The 14,513-nt window shown below is 40.4% G+C and overlaps 2 protein-coding genes across 2 annotated transcripts; both read left to right on the plus strand.

Moving 5' to 3' along the window:
• Positions 1–4,296: 4,296 nt before the first annotated feature.
• Positions 4,297–5,760, plus strand: MELLADRAFT_53640 (uncharacterized protein; the record flags this gene model as incomplete). The annotated part of the gene is made up of 4 exons (XM_007415325.1): positions 4,297–4,335; positions 5,067–5,390; positions 5,446–5,589; positions 5,650–5,760. The coding sequence occupies 4 exons, from the start codon at positions 4,297–4,299 to the stop codon at positions 5,758–5,760; spliced, it is 618 nt and encodes a 205-aa protein (XP_007415387.1).
• A 7,197-nt stretch (positions 5,761–12,957) lies between these two features.
• On the plus strand, positions 12,958–14,009 carry MELLADRAFT_39187 (uncharacterized protein; the record flags this gene model as incomplete). The annotated part of the gene is made up of 4 exons (XM_007415326.1): positions 12,958–13,375; positions 13,430–13,584; positions 13,662–13,735; positions 13,826–14,009. Coding segments are annotated over 4 exons (831 nt in total), but the record flags the coding sequence as incomplete, so codon positions are not given.
• Between the last annotated feature and the right edge of the window lie 504 nt (positions 14,010–14,513).

Consider the following 14,513-nt stretch of genomic DNA (forward strand, 5'->3'; position numbering starts at 1 on the left):
CTTCAAGGTCTCACTTCTGGTAAGCTCTAATTAGGAATATAAGTGTTCACCTTGAAATCTAGAATTCATTCCACAAAGTTTAGCATTGATTCTTGTGCTTCTTCATCAACAGCTATTACCTGGACTGTAAGATTAACATTAATAGTAGATATAGAAGGGAGAAGTTGACATTATTTTTTGGGTCCAAAAAATCTATTGCAATACTTTACTTCAAACACAAATATATTTGTAAATTGGGAAATTAATCAACTATGAAATATTCATTGTGGATCTGAATCTGTGATTTCAAGATATCAATTGTTTTTTGCTGATGACTTCTCCTTGAATCTACAGACTTAAAAATTATGTTTTGACAAATCAAAATTTGGAAAAAACCTTGAATGTGATACATGAAGGGAGAAGAAATTCACAAAATTTTTCAAGGATTTGTTGATGTGAAGAACATTTTGGTAAAGCCAAAGGCTTTATGGGAGTGTAGGGAGAGCTTATAAGCAGCCATGCGGCAAAGATATCATTGAGATTAAGTTGATATTCTTTCCATAAAAAGGTCCTCTGTGAATTTTGTCTTTCTTTGCACAAATTCTGACAAGTTCAGTTCACATAGTGGATGATATTAGTCCTTCTCAGTCTGACAACCTACCATGGGCTTTCATGAACCACAATTTTTCTATAACCTAAGGGGAATTTATTGCCAGATGACTTTATTTTGACTAGCCAGTGGTCAGAAGAGTTACAGAACATTTGTTTTTTTGCAAAATCATACTGGGCCTCAAATTTTATAAGCTTTAGGATAAGTGTGAGATACATTATTAGTGAAGTTAAATTGGCCAGTGCAATCACCTGATTTGAACCCAATCAAAAATCTTTGCCCATCATGAAATCCAAGATCTCAACTAAAAATCCGATCAAGGATCTCGATTCCATGAAGGCCAATGTGTTAGAATCATGGGAGAGTGTACCTACAGAGAAATTGGGATGTCTGGCTGCCTCAATGCCCAAGAGACTTCAAGCTGTCATTGATGCAAAGGGTGGATCCACCCCTGGTGATTAGTCAGGTATTTTTTTCTCTGCACTCTAGATTTTTTCTTCATAAATCATCAGATAGAGAAGATGCTGATTATTTTTTCTCACTATCTCTAACAGGCACTATTGTATATACAATTAAAAGTTATAATGAAATTTGTAAAAGAAAGTCATTTTTTTTTTGAACAAAATGACAAAACCGTAGATTTTGTGTGACTACGTGTAATCTAACATTGAAACCATTAAGGGGTTAGGGGTTAGGCTTAGGGAAAGGATATGTGCACCCCTCTCCAAGTGTATGTGACATTACCTCTGCTCCTAATCACCATTGTTCATCTCAATCCTGGTTCTCGCCACCTTTAGACCTTACACCCAGTATGGCCTCCATACCATACCTTGCCCTACTACATTCCTTTCCTGTTGCTTTCTACCAGAAACAACAATTTATCATCCCTCCCTCAGATTGCACCAATTTATTTTTGGTTGCCTTAACTGTGTAATATACCTGGGCTAGCTTTCTGATTTGTTACTCATAATGTATAAAGTGATCTCCATCAATTTATAAAATACATTCTACTGAATTGACCTACAGACAACTTCTAACAAAGCTTTCCTGATGGAGTAATCTTTGAACAAACATTCTATGTATATTGAGTTCAGTTGAGCCCATATTATGACTGCGGCGCCCGCCACCCAATTTGGCTAGTTTTTTTAAAGTGTGTATTTGCTTTATTGCATACAATCATCATATGTTGGACATCAAGAAAATATAACACAAGGTTTTACTGTCTGCAAGGAGATTGAACTACAGCATTCACCACCAAAAACCAGCAAAATATGTGTGTTAATAAATGTGAACTTTTATTTTTGTCCCTTTTCCATGTCCAACACAATGGAATGGTAGAAACTGAACAAGTGGCATTCTAACATTAGGAAAAACTGCCATCTAGTCAGAACAAGAGACTTTTTTTCTTTAGATTATTACATATGCACCACAAAGACAGTTAATTGCGTCAGGGCGTTGGGCATGTCCAAAATTGGGAACACAACCCAACGTCCACTAATGGGGCACTGGCTCGACACCTGGATGCATATATATCCATGCCGCATCCTGAAGATGCTCTGGTGTTTTCCTTGCCAAGATGAGATTTGAGCACACTGTGCTTGGATCACCTAGGGATGTCCAACCAATGGATCACCCCTAGGGCAAACGCTGGGTGTCCACCTGGTAATCAAATGTCTTATGCCCACATGATTGAGGTAGGACAGCCACCAGTATTCTCAAGACTGGGTGTCCAATGAGCACTACATCAAAGGACCTCAATGGTGCAAGGACAGTTAAATTTGAATATTGTTTTGGTATAAGGTTTTGCATGACATCATCATGTGATGACTTTGACACTTTGATCCGCACCAAAGCATTTTCATCCTTTTTCATCTCTTTGATTTCTTCTTCCACCTTCATCTCCTTCCCCCTTTCTTTTGATCTTCTTCATCTTTTTTCTGGTCACTTCCTCGTACCATAAAGTGAATTTGATTTAACTTTGACACTCGAGGCTTTTTCCTTGTTCACAATGACAATTGAGCTGATTGAATTTTAACGATTAAATAACAAAGGCAAACTCCCATCTTACAACTTATCACCTTGATGGTGTCTTTTTTCTTTTTAAAATAAAATCACCCAGGTGTTATCTTATTTTGTTTACTTCAGCTTCTTAATCTCACTATCCACAATAAACTCTTTAAACTCTTGGATTGCTGATTTTCTCAAACAAGCAGCTTACATACCTTAGGCTTTACATACAAATTCAATTGAACTCAAAAGCTTCAAACGCAAAGAAATCAAAGGTAAGTTTTTCTAGATTGCTTGATTAACTTTATTTCTGGGAACATGTTCTGATTCGGGATCTGCTTTGATCTGTTTACCATCTGAAGTGTGTGTATCTAGTTGACCATCAATCTGAAGTCCTTCATCTTGCAATATCTTTGTTCTACAAATCTTGAAGCACCGTTTTAGACAGACGAGTCAAGTGAGAATGATGATTAATACTGAGAATCATGAAGGGCACGTTCACTTAAGCAATTTCTGGTGAGAAATCACATTCTGCAAAATTTAAAGTGTCTATTTGGTGGTACATGTTTCATTTTTGCATTAAAATTTTTACAGAATGTGATTTCTGGTCAGAAATTCCTTAAGTGAACGCACCCGAATTGATTTGTTATTGAGCAATTTACAGAACACAATCCATCAAATATCACGATTGAAGTCAATGATTGAGAAAAAGACCAATTATTCCTATCAGCTTTTGGTGATAGACATTATTGTTTTTATCATTTCATTGTTTTATCGTTTTTATCACTCTATCGCTTGTATTACTTTATTGTCTTTATCTTCTTTTTGTTTGTATCATTTCATCAATGTTGGCCATTTGAATTACAAATATGTTTCATAATGATGCTTCATAGGAAATATAAATGCACTGTTATTAATCAGAATAATTCTGAAATCAGTGAACCAAAAATCAACTGGACAACCTACATAGATCCAGGGAGATATTGAGGAGTGATTCTCTTGGAATCAGTGATGCATGTGCCTTCACAACAAACCTTGAGGCATGTCAGATGGATGTTGATTCGTGGGTTCTGGCCAGCCCAATGGGCTCTGCTCAGGCATCTGAACTTTGGAGTCCGACAGATGTTTCTCTGTGTGCTGTCCGAGGACGTCGGTCCAGGACCCCGGAAAGCTCCTGGAGGGGTTTTTGGATACCGGTGTTTTGTGAAGTCATGTAACACAGTACCAGATATGTGATAGGTGCAAAAGATGCGCCTCAACAAGGGCTATTAGATGGTACACATGTCTGACTCTGAACATGACTGGTTGCTTTGGAAATGTGTGATTCGTAACTTTTGCCCCCCCAGGCCGGCCAAAACCCATACCGGGTCGGGCCAGGTACTTACATACGGATATCTCGGTAATTACACGTGGTACATAAGTAAAAGTATATGTAATCGAGAGCCCTGATTAAGGCGGTTCTCCTGCCACCGAGAAATCCATGTTATACCATGTCTCCTGGATGCAAATGGTGAAAGTGTGAGGGTCAGGGCCGGAATGGATCCAGGACGGATTGTTCTCCAGAAGCTTTCCGGGGTCCTGTCCGTCCCCCACCAAGGAAAATTGGACATCCAATGGACATCCAAGTGTCCTTGTGGTGTAGTTGTTCTTTTGATTTGAGACCTTTGTCTTGTGCTTTTTGTTTTAATTTTCCTATCCTTATGGCCCTAAGAAGCAGTTTTGTTCATACATACATTTCTGTGAGCACGAGACTGCAGTCTGATCAAAAGATGATTGTGCAACTGTGATCGCCAAATTCTAAGTTCAAACGTGCAAAACTGGGGCTGTACCGATGACAGCCGGGTCGCAGTTTGCCTCAAACGATTCCCGCATCGAGTAGCCGCGCGCGCATCATTTCGGGTTTGATTAGGTTTAGAATGATGAGAGATACCGGTCCAATCAGTCAAGTCCATTTATGTGATTCTCGCACTAGCAGCGAGCCCGCTCTTCACCACCTCCTCAAGACAACCCTTCAAGCCATCCATCGCCGAAAGACACGGTGCGTTGCTCAGCTACTCGAACCTCTTGCGGCCACAGACACTGTGATATGGCGTCGTATGTACCTCTGGTACACGACCCATGATCAGGGCCAACGCTGCTGGCAAACAGATGCAGCTGGCCCTTGATTCTGATCCATGTCTTTCGCTTGCTCTACCAACCTACTCGACCTTCGCAGATAGTCGCAATGGCCGCCACTACTAAAACTCCTCGGTCACGAAACTACGAGATTGGTCCCCTTGTCAATCGCTACTCGAAATCGCAGCTTTACTCCAAGAAGGGCTCCTACAAAAGGCCCCACAAGCCCATCGCCAGCTCTAAGCCTGCCCCAGTTGATGTCACAGCCACCAAAACCGTCAAGGTCACACTTTTCTCTGGATCTTGATTATAAGTAGTATCCCGTCTCACACGTCCATGTCGGTTTCTTCTTCAGGTTGGTGGTGCCAAGAATGGAGGTGAACGTGTGGTTCCTGTTCACAAGGCACCCAGATTCTATCCCACCGAGGATGTGCCCCGTCCTTTGAAATCCCGAAAGACTGCTCGCGCCCCTGGTCTCCGCTCCACCCTCACCCCTGGAACCGTCATCATCATCTTGGCTGGTCGATTCCGTGGCAAGCGAGCTGTCTTCTTGAAACAGCTCACCAGCGGTCTTCTCCTCATCTCCGGACCATTTAAACTCAACGGTGTCCCCCTCCGAAGAGTGAACCAAGCTTACGTTATCGCCACCCAGACCAAGGTCGATGTATCATCGGTCACGGTAAGCGGCCTCATTCAGCTTCATTCGAACTACCCAGACTGATGCCCTACTTTAGTTGGATGAAAAGCTAGATGACGCTTATTTCTCCAAGGACAAAAAGACTCGTGAACAGCGAGCCAAGGCCAAAGAGTTCTTCGCTGAAAACGGTGAGAAGGAAAAGAAGACACTCCCAGAAGCCAAGATCGCCGATCAAAAACAGGTATGTCAATTGTTAATTGTTGTGGAGCTTTCGTTATCTCATCCATGAATCTACTTGTAGGTTGACAAGGCCCTCAGCGCTGTCATCGCCAAGACACCCAACCTTGCGAAGTTCTTAGCTTGTCCATTCGGATTGTCGAAGGGTGAATTCCCTCATTTGATGAAATTTTGATTTACATAATAATCAGGACACTGCTCAGTACATGTATCCCTTTCATGTCATGTTCTGTAAGCATGGCGAGCTCCCAGCCATTTTCAATCGTCTTTCCCGCTCCCTTATGCCTCAGCCATCTCGCAAGTCAAACTATGCTTTACTTTGATCGCACATTTATATGATGTATACGTCCCATTGCAATACCTTACCCTACCTTACCCCAAGATCACTGCCGTTGTTGCGAAATCCCAGTAGTCATGACTTGCCGAACGCGGGATCAACAATCCACTTCATTAGAAGAGAATCACTCTCTTGGTTCATCACCTGAGCCACCGGTACCCCCTGAAGGTGCCAATTTGAGTTGCCTTCTCCCAGCCAGGTGGAAGGCATATGTATATTGACTGGAATGCGCAAACTTGACCAAGTCCTAACCTGACAAAGTCCCTCAGTAGTTGGACACTTTCCTCGCGAGCTTGGGTGTCTGGAGAGGGACCTATGTATTATCGGGCTTCCCTGGTGAGCAAGCAGGGGGTTCAGTATTTGATTTGGCTGGGAGGTTTTTTGAAGGATTTTACTAAAAGCAGCCCCCCCTTCAAAGGCTTGACCGCCCCCTTTTAGTCGGGGAAGAAGAATACAATATAAAAAAGGCTGTCAGTTATTGATCCGTGTGAATGCAAAACTGAACATCAAGGGGGCGGTCTTGAATTCAGGTGAAATGGAAGCCAATCGTTAAAAGCATCGTTATCACCTCCTCCTGCTTTCATGGCTTAAGATCTGTTGTTGGATTTGGTGCTTGATGATTCAAAAATCTCCTTCCCTGGCGTTGTTTACAATCACAAATTTCCTCTTGCCCTCCTTTCGCAGTGATTGATAAATATTTCTACTTCTTCCTTGTTCTTTCTTGTGATGATGAAACACATGCGCACGTAAAGAAAATCGATCGGTAATAACCGAAGCAAAGATTTGATTGATAATGATAAGATCCTTCATTAGATCAAGGTTATATATTACACCTCACATCCAGACCAACATGTATCACGATTGATAAGTGATGATGAAACACGATTGGATATTTCATTGCTTCATCGTCATCATCATATAGAGAAAGTCGATCAGAAGAACATGCGTTATCAGGTGTTGCCTCTGCCATGCCAGAGACTGGAAGCAAGATAGTATCAATAGCATTCTGTAGCATCTCATCCAGTTTCCATTTCACCTGAATTCAAGACCGCCCCCTATGTGTTGTTTTGAATTCACACATATTCACACGCTTTTGTATTGTAAACGTCTTCCCCGACTAAAAGGGGGCGGTCAACCCTTCAGAGGGGGGGCTGCTTTTAGTAAAATCCTTTTTGAAACCCCAAAAAGTCCTACTTCCTCTCAATCAATCCCCTTGCCCATTTTGACTGGAGCTACCTGTATCTGTTCCCATCATTTCTGTCTACATATGTATTCAGATTTCTTGTATCTCACTCTGAGCTTTCTCAAGAAAGGAATGAAGTTTTTACAATTTGGATTCTTGTTGCAGGGAATGACTGTATTGGCAAAACAAAATTTGCAAGAACACATTCCATTTGCTCTTGCAAGGGGGCTGCATTTTTGTCAAAGAACTTTGGTCAAAGACAAAGGTTGTTCATTTCTTTGGTCAAAGACAAAGGTTGTTCATTTCCTTGTTTTGAGGATGTTTCCCTTGTAGACAATCAGGTCCATTTGAGTTCCTTCTGGCACACCAAACCTAGCCAATAATACACAAGTCCTTCTCCAGGGCACTGAGCTTACAAAGTTAAGAAGTCCCTGAGAGAATTATGGGACTTGTGTTAAGTTAGACCAAGTCCTTTGCCAAAGGCCCAAGGCTTGAGCAAGGGACTTACCACCAGAAACAGGGATCTTGCCTGAGAGGTGAGCAGTATTGGCTGGAAAACCACTACAATAAATGCTCTGTTTTGTTTCCAAATGAGCTGTGCTTGACTCAAACTGAAATGAGGACAGAAAAGGTCCATTACATATGACATGATTTCAAGCTCTTGTGGAACTTCTGACATTGGGTGATAAACTATGAATCTATAGTGGCAACCATCAAGAGGCAAGCCACAGACTGGGTAACTTGTAATTACAACAAACAATTTGATTTTCACTTGGTGTACCTTTGACCATCAAAAATTTTTAAAAAAAGAACTTAAAAAACTGGTCTTTTGGAGATATTTTTGAATGAGCAAGAGAACTCCAAAAGTATCTTGATTTGTGAATTGAGTGATATTTGTGACTTTGGCAATCTTTTTTGAAAATTCCCTGGTTAAGTGGTGCTTGATGCCACTATATTGCAATATTTCCTGGGCAGTTAGCCTAAAATATAAACCAATGCGATGGTTTTGAGCTGATACAGCCTACTTCTCAGACAAGAAATCTGCTTTTAATGGTAAGTCCCTTGCTCAAGCCTTGGGCGTTTGGCAAGGGACTCAATTAAGTTTGTGAAATGAAACCCACTTGAACTCATTCTATATAAATAGTCTCTGTGTGTTGTAACCTGTACTAACACATCTCACCATGCTTTGTGGCATTCTGCCAAGCAAGCTACATTCACTATGCTATAGATGTGTTCCTCATGAGGGATTGGCTGATCTGCTTATATCTTGCATTCCTGGGTGCAAAGAGAGGATCATCTCACCTTAACTTACACTTGTGAGCTAACGTGACTAAGTCCCTCCAAAAGCACACATCCTTCATAGCTTGAGGAGGAGGGACTTGGAGCATCCGCAACAGTCCACTTATTTTGGAGGCTCCTGGAGGCTCTCACACATTTACAAACTTATATAAGTCCCTTTGCTTTGGCCCTGATATTAGTAGGATTCAATTGATGAGGTAGTATTAACATTGGTATTGGGAAGATTGAAAGGTTGGGAATTGAGGAAAAAGTTGAAAATATATATCTAAAAGGTTGAAGAATGGTTTCAAGGGTATTAGTAATTGATTTGATGGTTCAAGAAGGGTGAAATATGAGATAGGGTGATCATATTAGTCAGCAACAACTTTAATCTTGAGAATTGATAGGAGAGGTGTGAAATTATTCAAGAAAGAGGGACATTTGATGATGGTAAACAAGGGTACTACGGGATTCATTCATATGTAATGATTGGTTTGAGGGATTTAATGGTTGCCAAGAGTTTTAAAATGTTTTCTATAGTTATTCTTATGATGAAGAAATCAATATTAGATGTGAAAAGGGGTGAAAATTGTCAAAAATGAAGGTCTCCAGCTGATTGCACATGTCAAAACTTGTCAGATCAGGATGTGTGTGGGCACAATTGAGGTAAAATGCTCCATCTCATAATGTAAAACCTTCAAACCACTATTAACAGAGGAGTTTTGAAAATTTTATAAGAAATTAAAGGGAATGGTGTGAATTTTGACTTTTGCACTTACATACACACATGTAGCAACATTTACATGACAAAGAGCTTATTTCATCAATCTTTACAGTTCAATAACCTATTCATTGCACATCTGAGATAGGTCATGTTATGCCAATTGATGATTGGAATCATGAGATCTACATGATGAGCTATAGTAATCCAAAATTGGAGTACTTTAGAAAAAAACCAAAATTTTCAAAATGGTTTTCAGCTATACCAATACCTGAACTGCTCCAAAATGCAGTGAAATTTGACCCAAATTCATCGTGGTGTGGATTTTCCACAATGAATTGCTCCTCACTGACATTTATATTTAAGAGCAAAAAACTTACAACATATTAGAGGAGAGAACTTGCTTTTTTGCTATATAGCGCACAAAAAGAAAAGAAGTGATGTTTTTCAAATCTATGTGTACATGAATCTACCACTAATTCTATTTAATTGAGAGTTGAACTTATAATCAATATTGTCAGGTTCCAACATTATTTCTAGAGAAAATTGCTAAAAATTTGTTCAAAACTAAGGAAAGTATTTCTGGATGTATCTTTGAAGCAGATTTGATAGTAAGAAACAAGAGATTCCTTTCCAGAGACAAGAAATTCTTTTCAACAGATGAGAAAATGTTTTAAGAGAAATGAGCACTGATGAGCAGTGAGAGTAGCTAGTGATGAAGTGAAGGAAGAAAATCACATGGGATATCTGTGGGGGAAGAAGAATTGGCAATATAGAGGGAGGAGAAAAGAAAAACTTTTCTGTGAGGAACCTGGCTCTATGTGTCAAACTTACAGGAGCCCTCAATTTAGGGACAATCACCTGACTTCCCACCTAGATGTTTATGTGTCTCTTCTAGAAATTGTTGGTGCTGCTGTGCCTTGGGGTACCACCAGCCATCAATTTTAGACTTTGCACACAGTCTGATGAGTAAATTACTCAATTTCTTTCTGTTGTGCCTCGCATATTTTTGGGGAGGCACCATCCATTCATCTATAATGAGTGTATAATTACAGGATACAAAGTAGAAGCCGGGCACGTGCCCGGCTTTGTGTCCGGAATCATTTTGGCAGTAAATTTTGATTTTCTGGGCAAAATTCCGGGCCCAGAATTTTAATTTACTGCCAAAAAAATCTGGGCACAAAGCCGGGCATGTGCCCAGCTTCTACTTTGTGTCCCGTAAATAATCATCTTTGCCTTGGTCCAGAAGCTTCACATTGTATAGTGATGGATTGAAAGCATGGATTTCTGGACCTCCTTTGTTTGTTTCAAATTTTGACCTTTTGAAAGTCATTCATAGTGCGCATTGTCTTCTTTTAGACAAATTTACAAACTTAATAGAGCCCTAAGAGCTATGGGATTGGGGGGTTCAGCTCTAATTTTGTGAAAGGTGTTGGATTGGGATAATGTCTTGGCTTTTCTGCAATTGTTCCTTGCTCAGAAAGCCTTTTTATAGCTACATTACCTGTTTTCATTTCTGTGAAAGGTCTAAGGTCTGGTCATTGACCTTTTCGTTATTTTTCCTTATTTCTTATATTTTTGAATTTCAAACCTTCTTTATTCTTTTCAAGACTGGAAAATTAAGACATGAGCTCTTTTTCATCTTCATAAATCCTTTATATACAGCAAACAAGAGTTCTTTCTCAATTTGATCACATTCCATGGTCAAGAAGGAAATGATACCAATCAATGGAGACAAATTATGTAGATTACAGTTGAATCCTGGATGCAGCGTCTGAAAAGATCTCTCGAGGTCAGTTGTCAGTCAAGAACCATGTGTATTTGCCCTGAAACCAACAAGCTCATATCCACCCAAGAAAAGGTGCAGAAAATCAATATACATGACAAATCTATGTGGTTGGCATATGTAGCCTTAAAGAAAATAAATAGGCTTAACTTCAAGACATTTTTAGGGATATTAAATAAGTAAAGTACTAGAAAGAAAAAGACATATGACCAAATCATCATCACAACCTCATTGTACTTATTTATCAGCATTATCTATCCCTTTATCAAACAGTTGCTCTGCGCTCAAAATGGGGAAAGCAAAGGTACAAGAATGATAAGTCAAACTCAGAGGAAGCATGAGATACATTGGACACACCAACACCACCAAAATATATTTCTTGGGTTTCAGAATCCAAGTCATATAGGATACAAATCCTTGGACAGAACTTGTCCAAGGTTTTGATTTGAGTCATTGTTTTGGGCCAAAAGATACCTTGACTCAAATCCTTGGAAATCTCGTTTTCAAGGATTTGAATCTGATGATACCTTCAATTGACAAATCTGAGGTAAATTTGTTGGCTGTGCAGGACCAAGTGTCAACAATTGATGTATTATCTCAATTGTTGAGCATGGGAACAGATAGGTAAACAGGTGAAAATCAGTGGTATGTCACTTGTACTCTAAGCGAGGTTTTGTGCTGATCCCAAAGTCAACATCCACTTTGGATGTTGATGAAGCACAAAAAGTGTGCCCGGTACTTATTATCGTTGAAAAGAGTCTTTGACAGTTCAGTAGGTCATATCCAGAAATTGATTTATCCAATTATTGGACTTTTTTTTTCTGAACTGTAAATCTCAAACCACATCTCAAACCTTTCATTTCCAACATGCCTGCTGACAGTGATCTAAAACATGCCCTACAAATAAACCAGATCCTCTCAATCTCCCTTCTATGTAATTACATTGCCAACAGATGAACAGATGACTTATGAACAAAAGAACCAAAAAATAAGGATAACCCAAGGAAGAGAAGAGGTCAAAGCATGAATTGGTAGAGATCAATTGAATAAGCTTAACTAAGCCCCTGTTCCAACACAGCCATGTCTGCCCTCAAAGAGGGGCTTAGGGCTAATACCACAACTTTGGCCTGACACCAGCAGGATTTTCAAACAATTTTGCTTGAAATCCTTTTTTGAGGGCTCTAAATGTCATGAAACCTTGCAATAAATTTGGCTGAACTTTTCAAGCTCTTTTGCTTCTCCTCATACTATTTCTAGCCTGTCACCACTCCTAGATCATGAGGAAATTTGATTCCAATACCAAGTGATTTTGACGGGTTCAGTGCGCATGTAGGCCTGCGTGCTGAGTATGTATGCCCCAGATTTACAAGAACTCAATAGCTCAGATTTGTCACTTTACTCAATTAAAAGTGGCACAAGTGTGTGTACAAGGCTTATAAAAAGCTCTTGCCAATTTTTTTAAGGTTGGATTTCAAGCAAAATTGCTTGAAAATCCTGCTGGTTTCAGTGAGGCAGGGTATAAGCTCTTAAGCCCCTCTTCGAGAGCGGACGTGGCCGCGTCGCAGGAGGGGCTGTTAAGCTTGTTACTTTGATGAAAACGCCCGCTGGGCTGGAGAAATTTTCGAGAGACGCTACAGAATGAGGAAAGATCTGTTTTTGGAGATTTGTGCAAAACTGGAAGCTCGTGATATCTTTTGGGTCCAAAGATGTGTAGGAACTTTGCTTGAACCACAAAGTACTTTTACATACGTATCGGCCTCTGATTTAGTTGACAAATTCGATCAAGGTCGCAATGTCTGATCAAATCTCCACAGTAGAGCTACCATCGATCACCAAAGATGAATATCAAGATCCCATCGTGTCAAATGCTATTCAATTCATCCACCATCAGATTCGCCTTCACTTCCGTGACCCTCCTCCGAATTCGGACCACCAATCTTCCATCCCACCCAGACCGTTGTTCGTGGGCCTACAAGGCGCCCAAGGAATTGGTGGGCTACGTTTGATTCTTGGCATCTTGTTTGATAAGTTGACAAATCCATATCCTGAATCCGATGACATGGGTAATCAGGTAAAAGTACGGCTGTTGCGTCTATCGCAAAGCGATTGGGATCCGAGCCCTTCAACCTTAACGTCATCACCATGTCCCTCGATGATTTTTATCTCACCCATGCAGACCAGAACGCACTCGAAGCTCGCTATCCTGAAAACCCAATACTTCGAGGACGTGGTCCGCCAGGAACTCACGATATGAAACTTGCTACCGATGTCTTCAACGTGCTTTCAGATATCAACTCGCATTCCGAAAAAATTGTACGCATTCCCAGATACGATAAATCTGCATTCGGTGGTAAAGGCGATCGAAGCAATGTTGAAACAATTGAGCTTGGTTCTACCCTGCATCTTGTCATTCTCGAAGGCTGGATGGTTGGTTTCCAATCGCGTCCCGAACACGATTTCAGGAATCAATACTCACAGACCTTAAGTCTCGCCATGGCTAGAGCTGACTGGAGTCACCCAACAATCAAGTTCCCACCAGCTCCAAAGACTTATATCATTGGTCATAAGTATGAGGATCTTGTACAAGTCAATGAACTTTTGCAGCCCTACCAGAAAAGTCTCTGGTCTAAGCTTGATCTCTTGATCAAGATCATACCAATGGATTACGATTGGGTATATAAATGGCGATTAGAGGTAAGCCAACTTTATACTCCTTACTTCATGATCATCCATTCACAACGAGTTCCCCCTGATGCTTGATTGGTCATCAGCAAGAACATCGCATGAAAGCTCTCAACGGCGGTTTTGGAATGTCAGACTGCCAAGTGCACAAGTTCATTGATCGGTGAGTACTACTTTGTGTATGGCAATGATGTGATGACGTTCTGTTTTTGGAACACCACTCATGGTATGGCGTTGATTGTTTCTTGAAAAGGTACATGCCATTCTACGAATTTTACAAGGAAAGAGTCACAATCCGTCACAATCCTCCCTCTCCGCTCAATGGAATGAGAATCTTTGTGAACGAATCAAGAGTGCCAGTTGAGATAAGCCCATTCTCTATCGATGAAGAAGCAAAACGTTACGATTTACCAATGGCCACATGTTATGATTTTTGAAAAGGCATCCCTTGGGGAATGTAAATATTGCCAAGTCAGATATACAAGAATTCTATGAAAGCTGGTCATAAGACATGCTTGGATGATTTCATAGCGCTCGTTTAGTGCTTTCAATCCTTTATCTTCAAAAAGCCAATAAATCCCTCTGAATTCTGTTAGAATTGTCTTTATGATCTCTGATGAGTAGTGCCAGGTTTCTGAAAGTCATATGTTGACTAGAATCTCGTGCGTATCTTAGAAATCAAAGCAAAATGCTGGGGAATAGATATGTTGAGGACAAAAGAGTAAACATTCAGCTTTTATAGGATTCATGTATGTATATAAACATGATAACTGTCCTCCTCTTGAGGAGGTATGAAGGTCATAGACTTGCACAGATTCCTGAGTCATAGGTGCCTCAAGAAGACCTTTCCCGTACATTTACGGAGAGGTACGGAGAGGTCAAATCATTAAAAAGATGTGAAGAGCTGAAAAATTCCAGAACATTTATTTGATATGTCATTT

Source organism: Melampsora larici-populina (genome assembly GCF_000204055.1).
Source record: "Melampsora larici-populina 98AG31 unplaced genomic scaffold MELLAscaffold_50, whole genome shotgun sequence".
NCBI classification, from domain to species: Eukaryota; Fungi; Basidiomycota; class Pucciniomycetes; order Pucciniales; family Melampsoraceae; genus Melampsora; species Melampsora laricis-populina.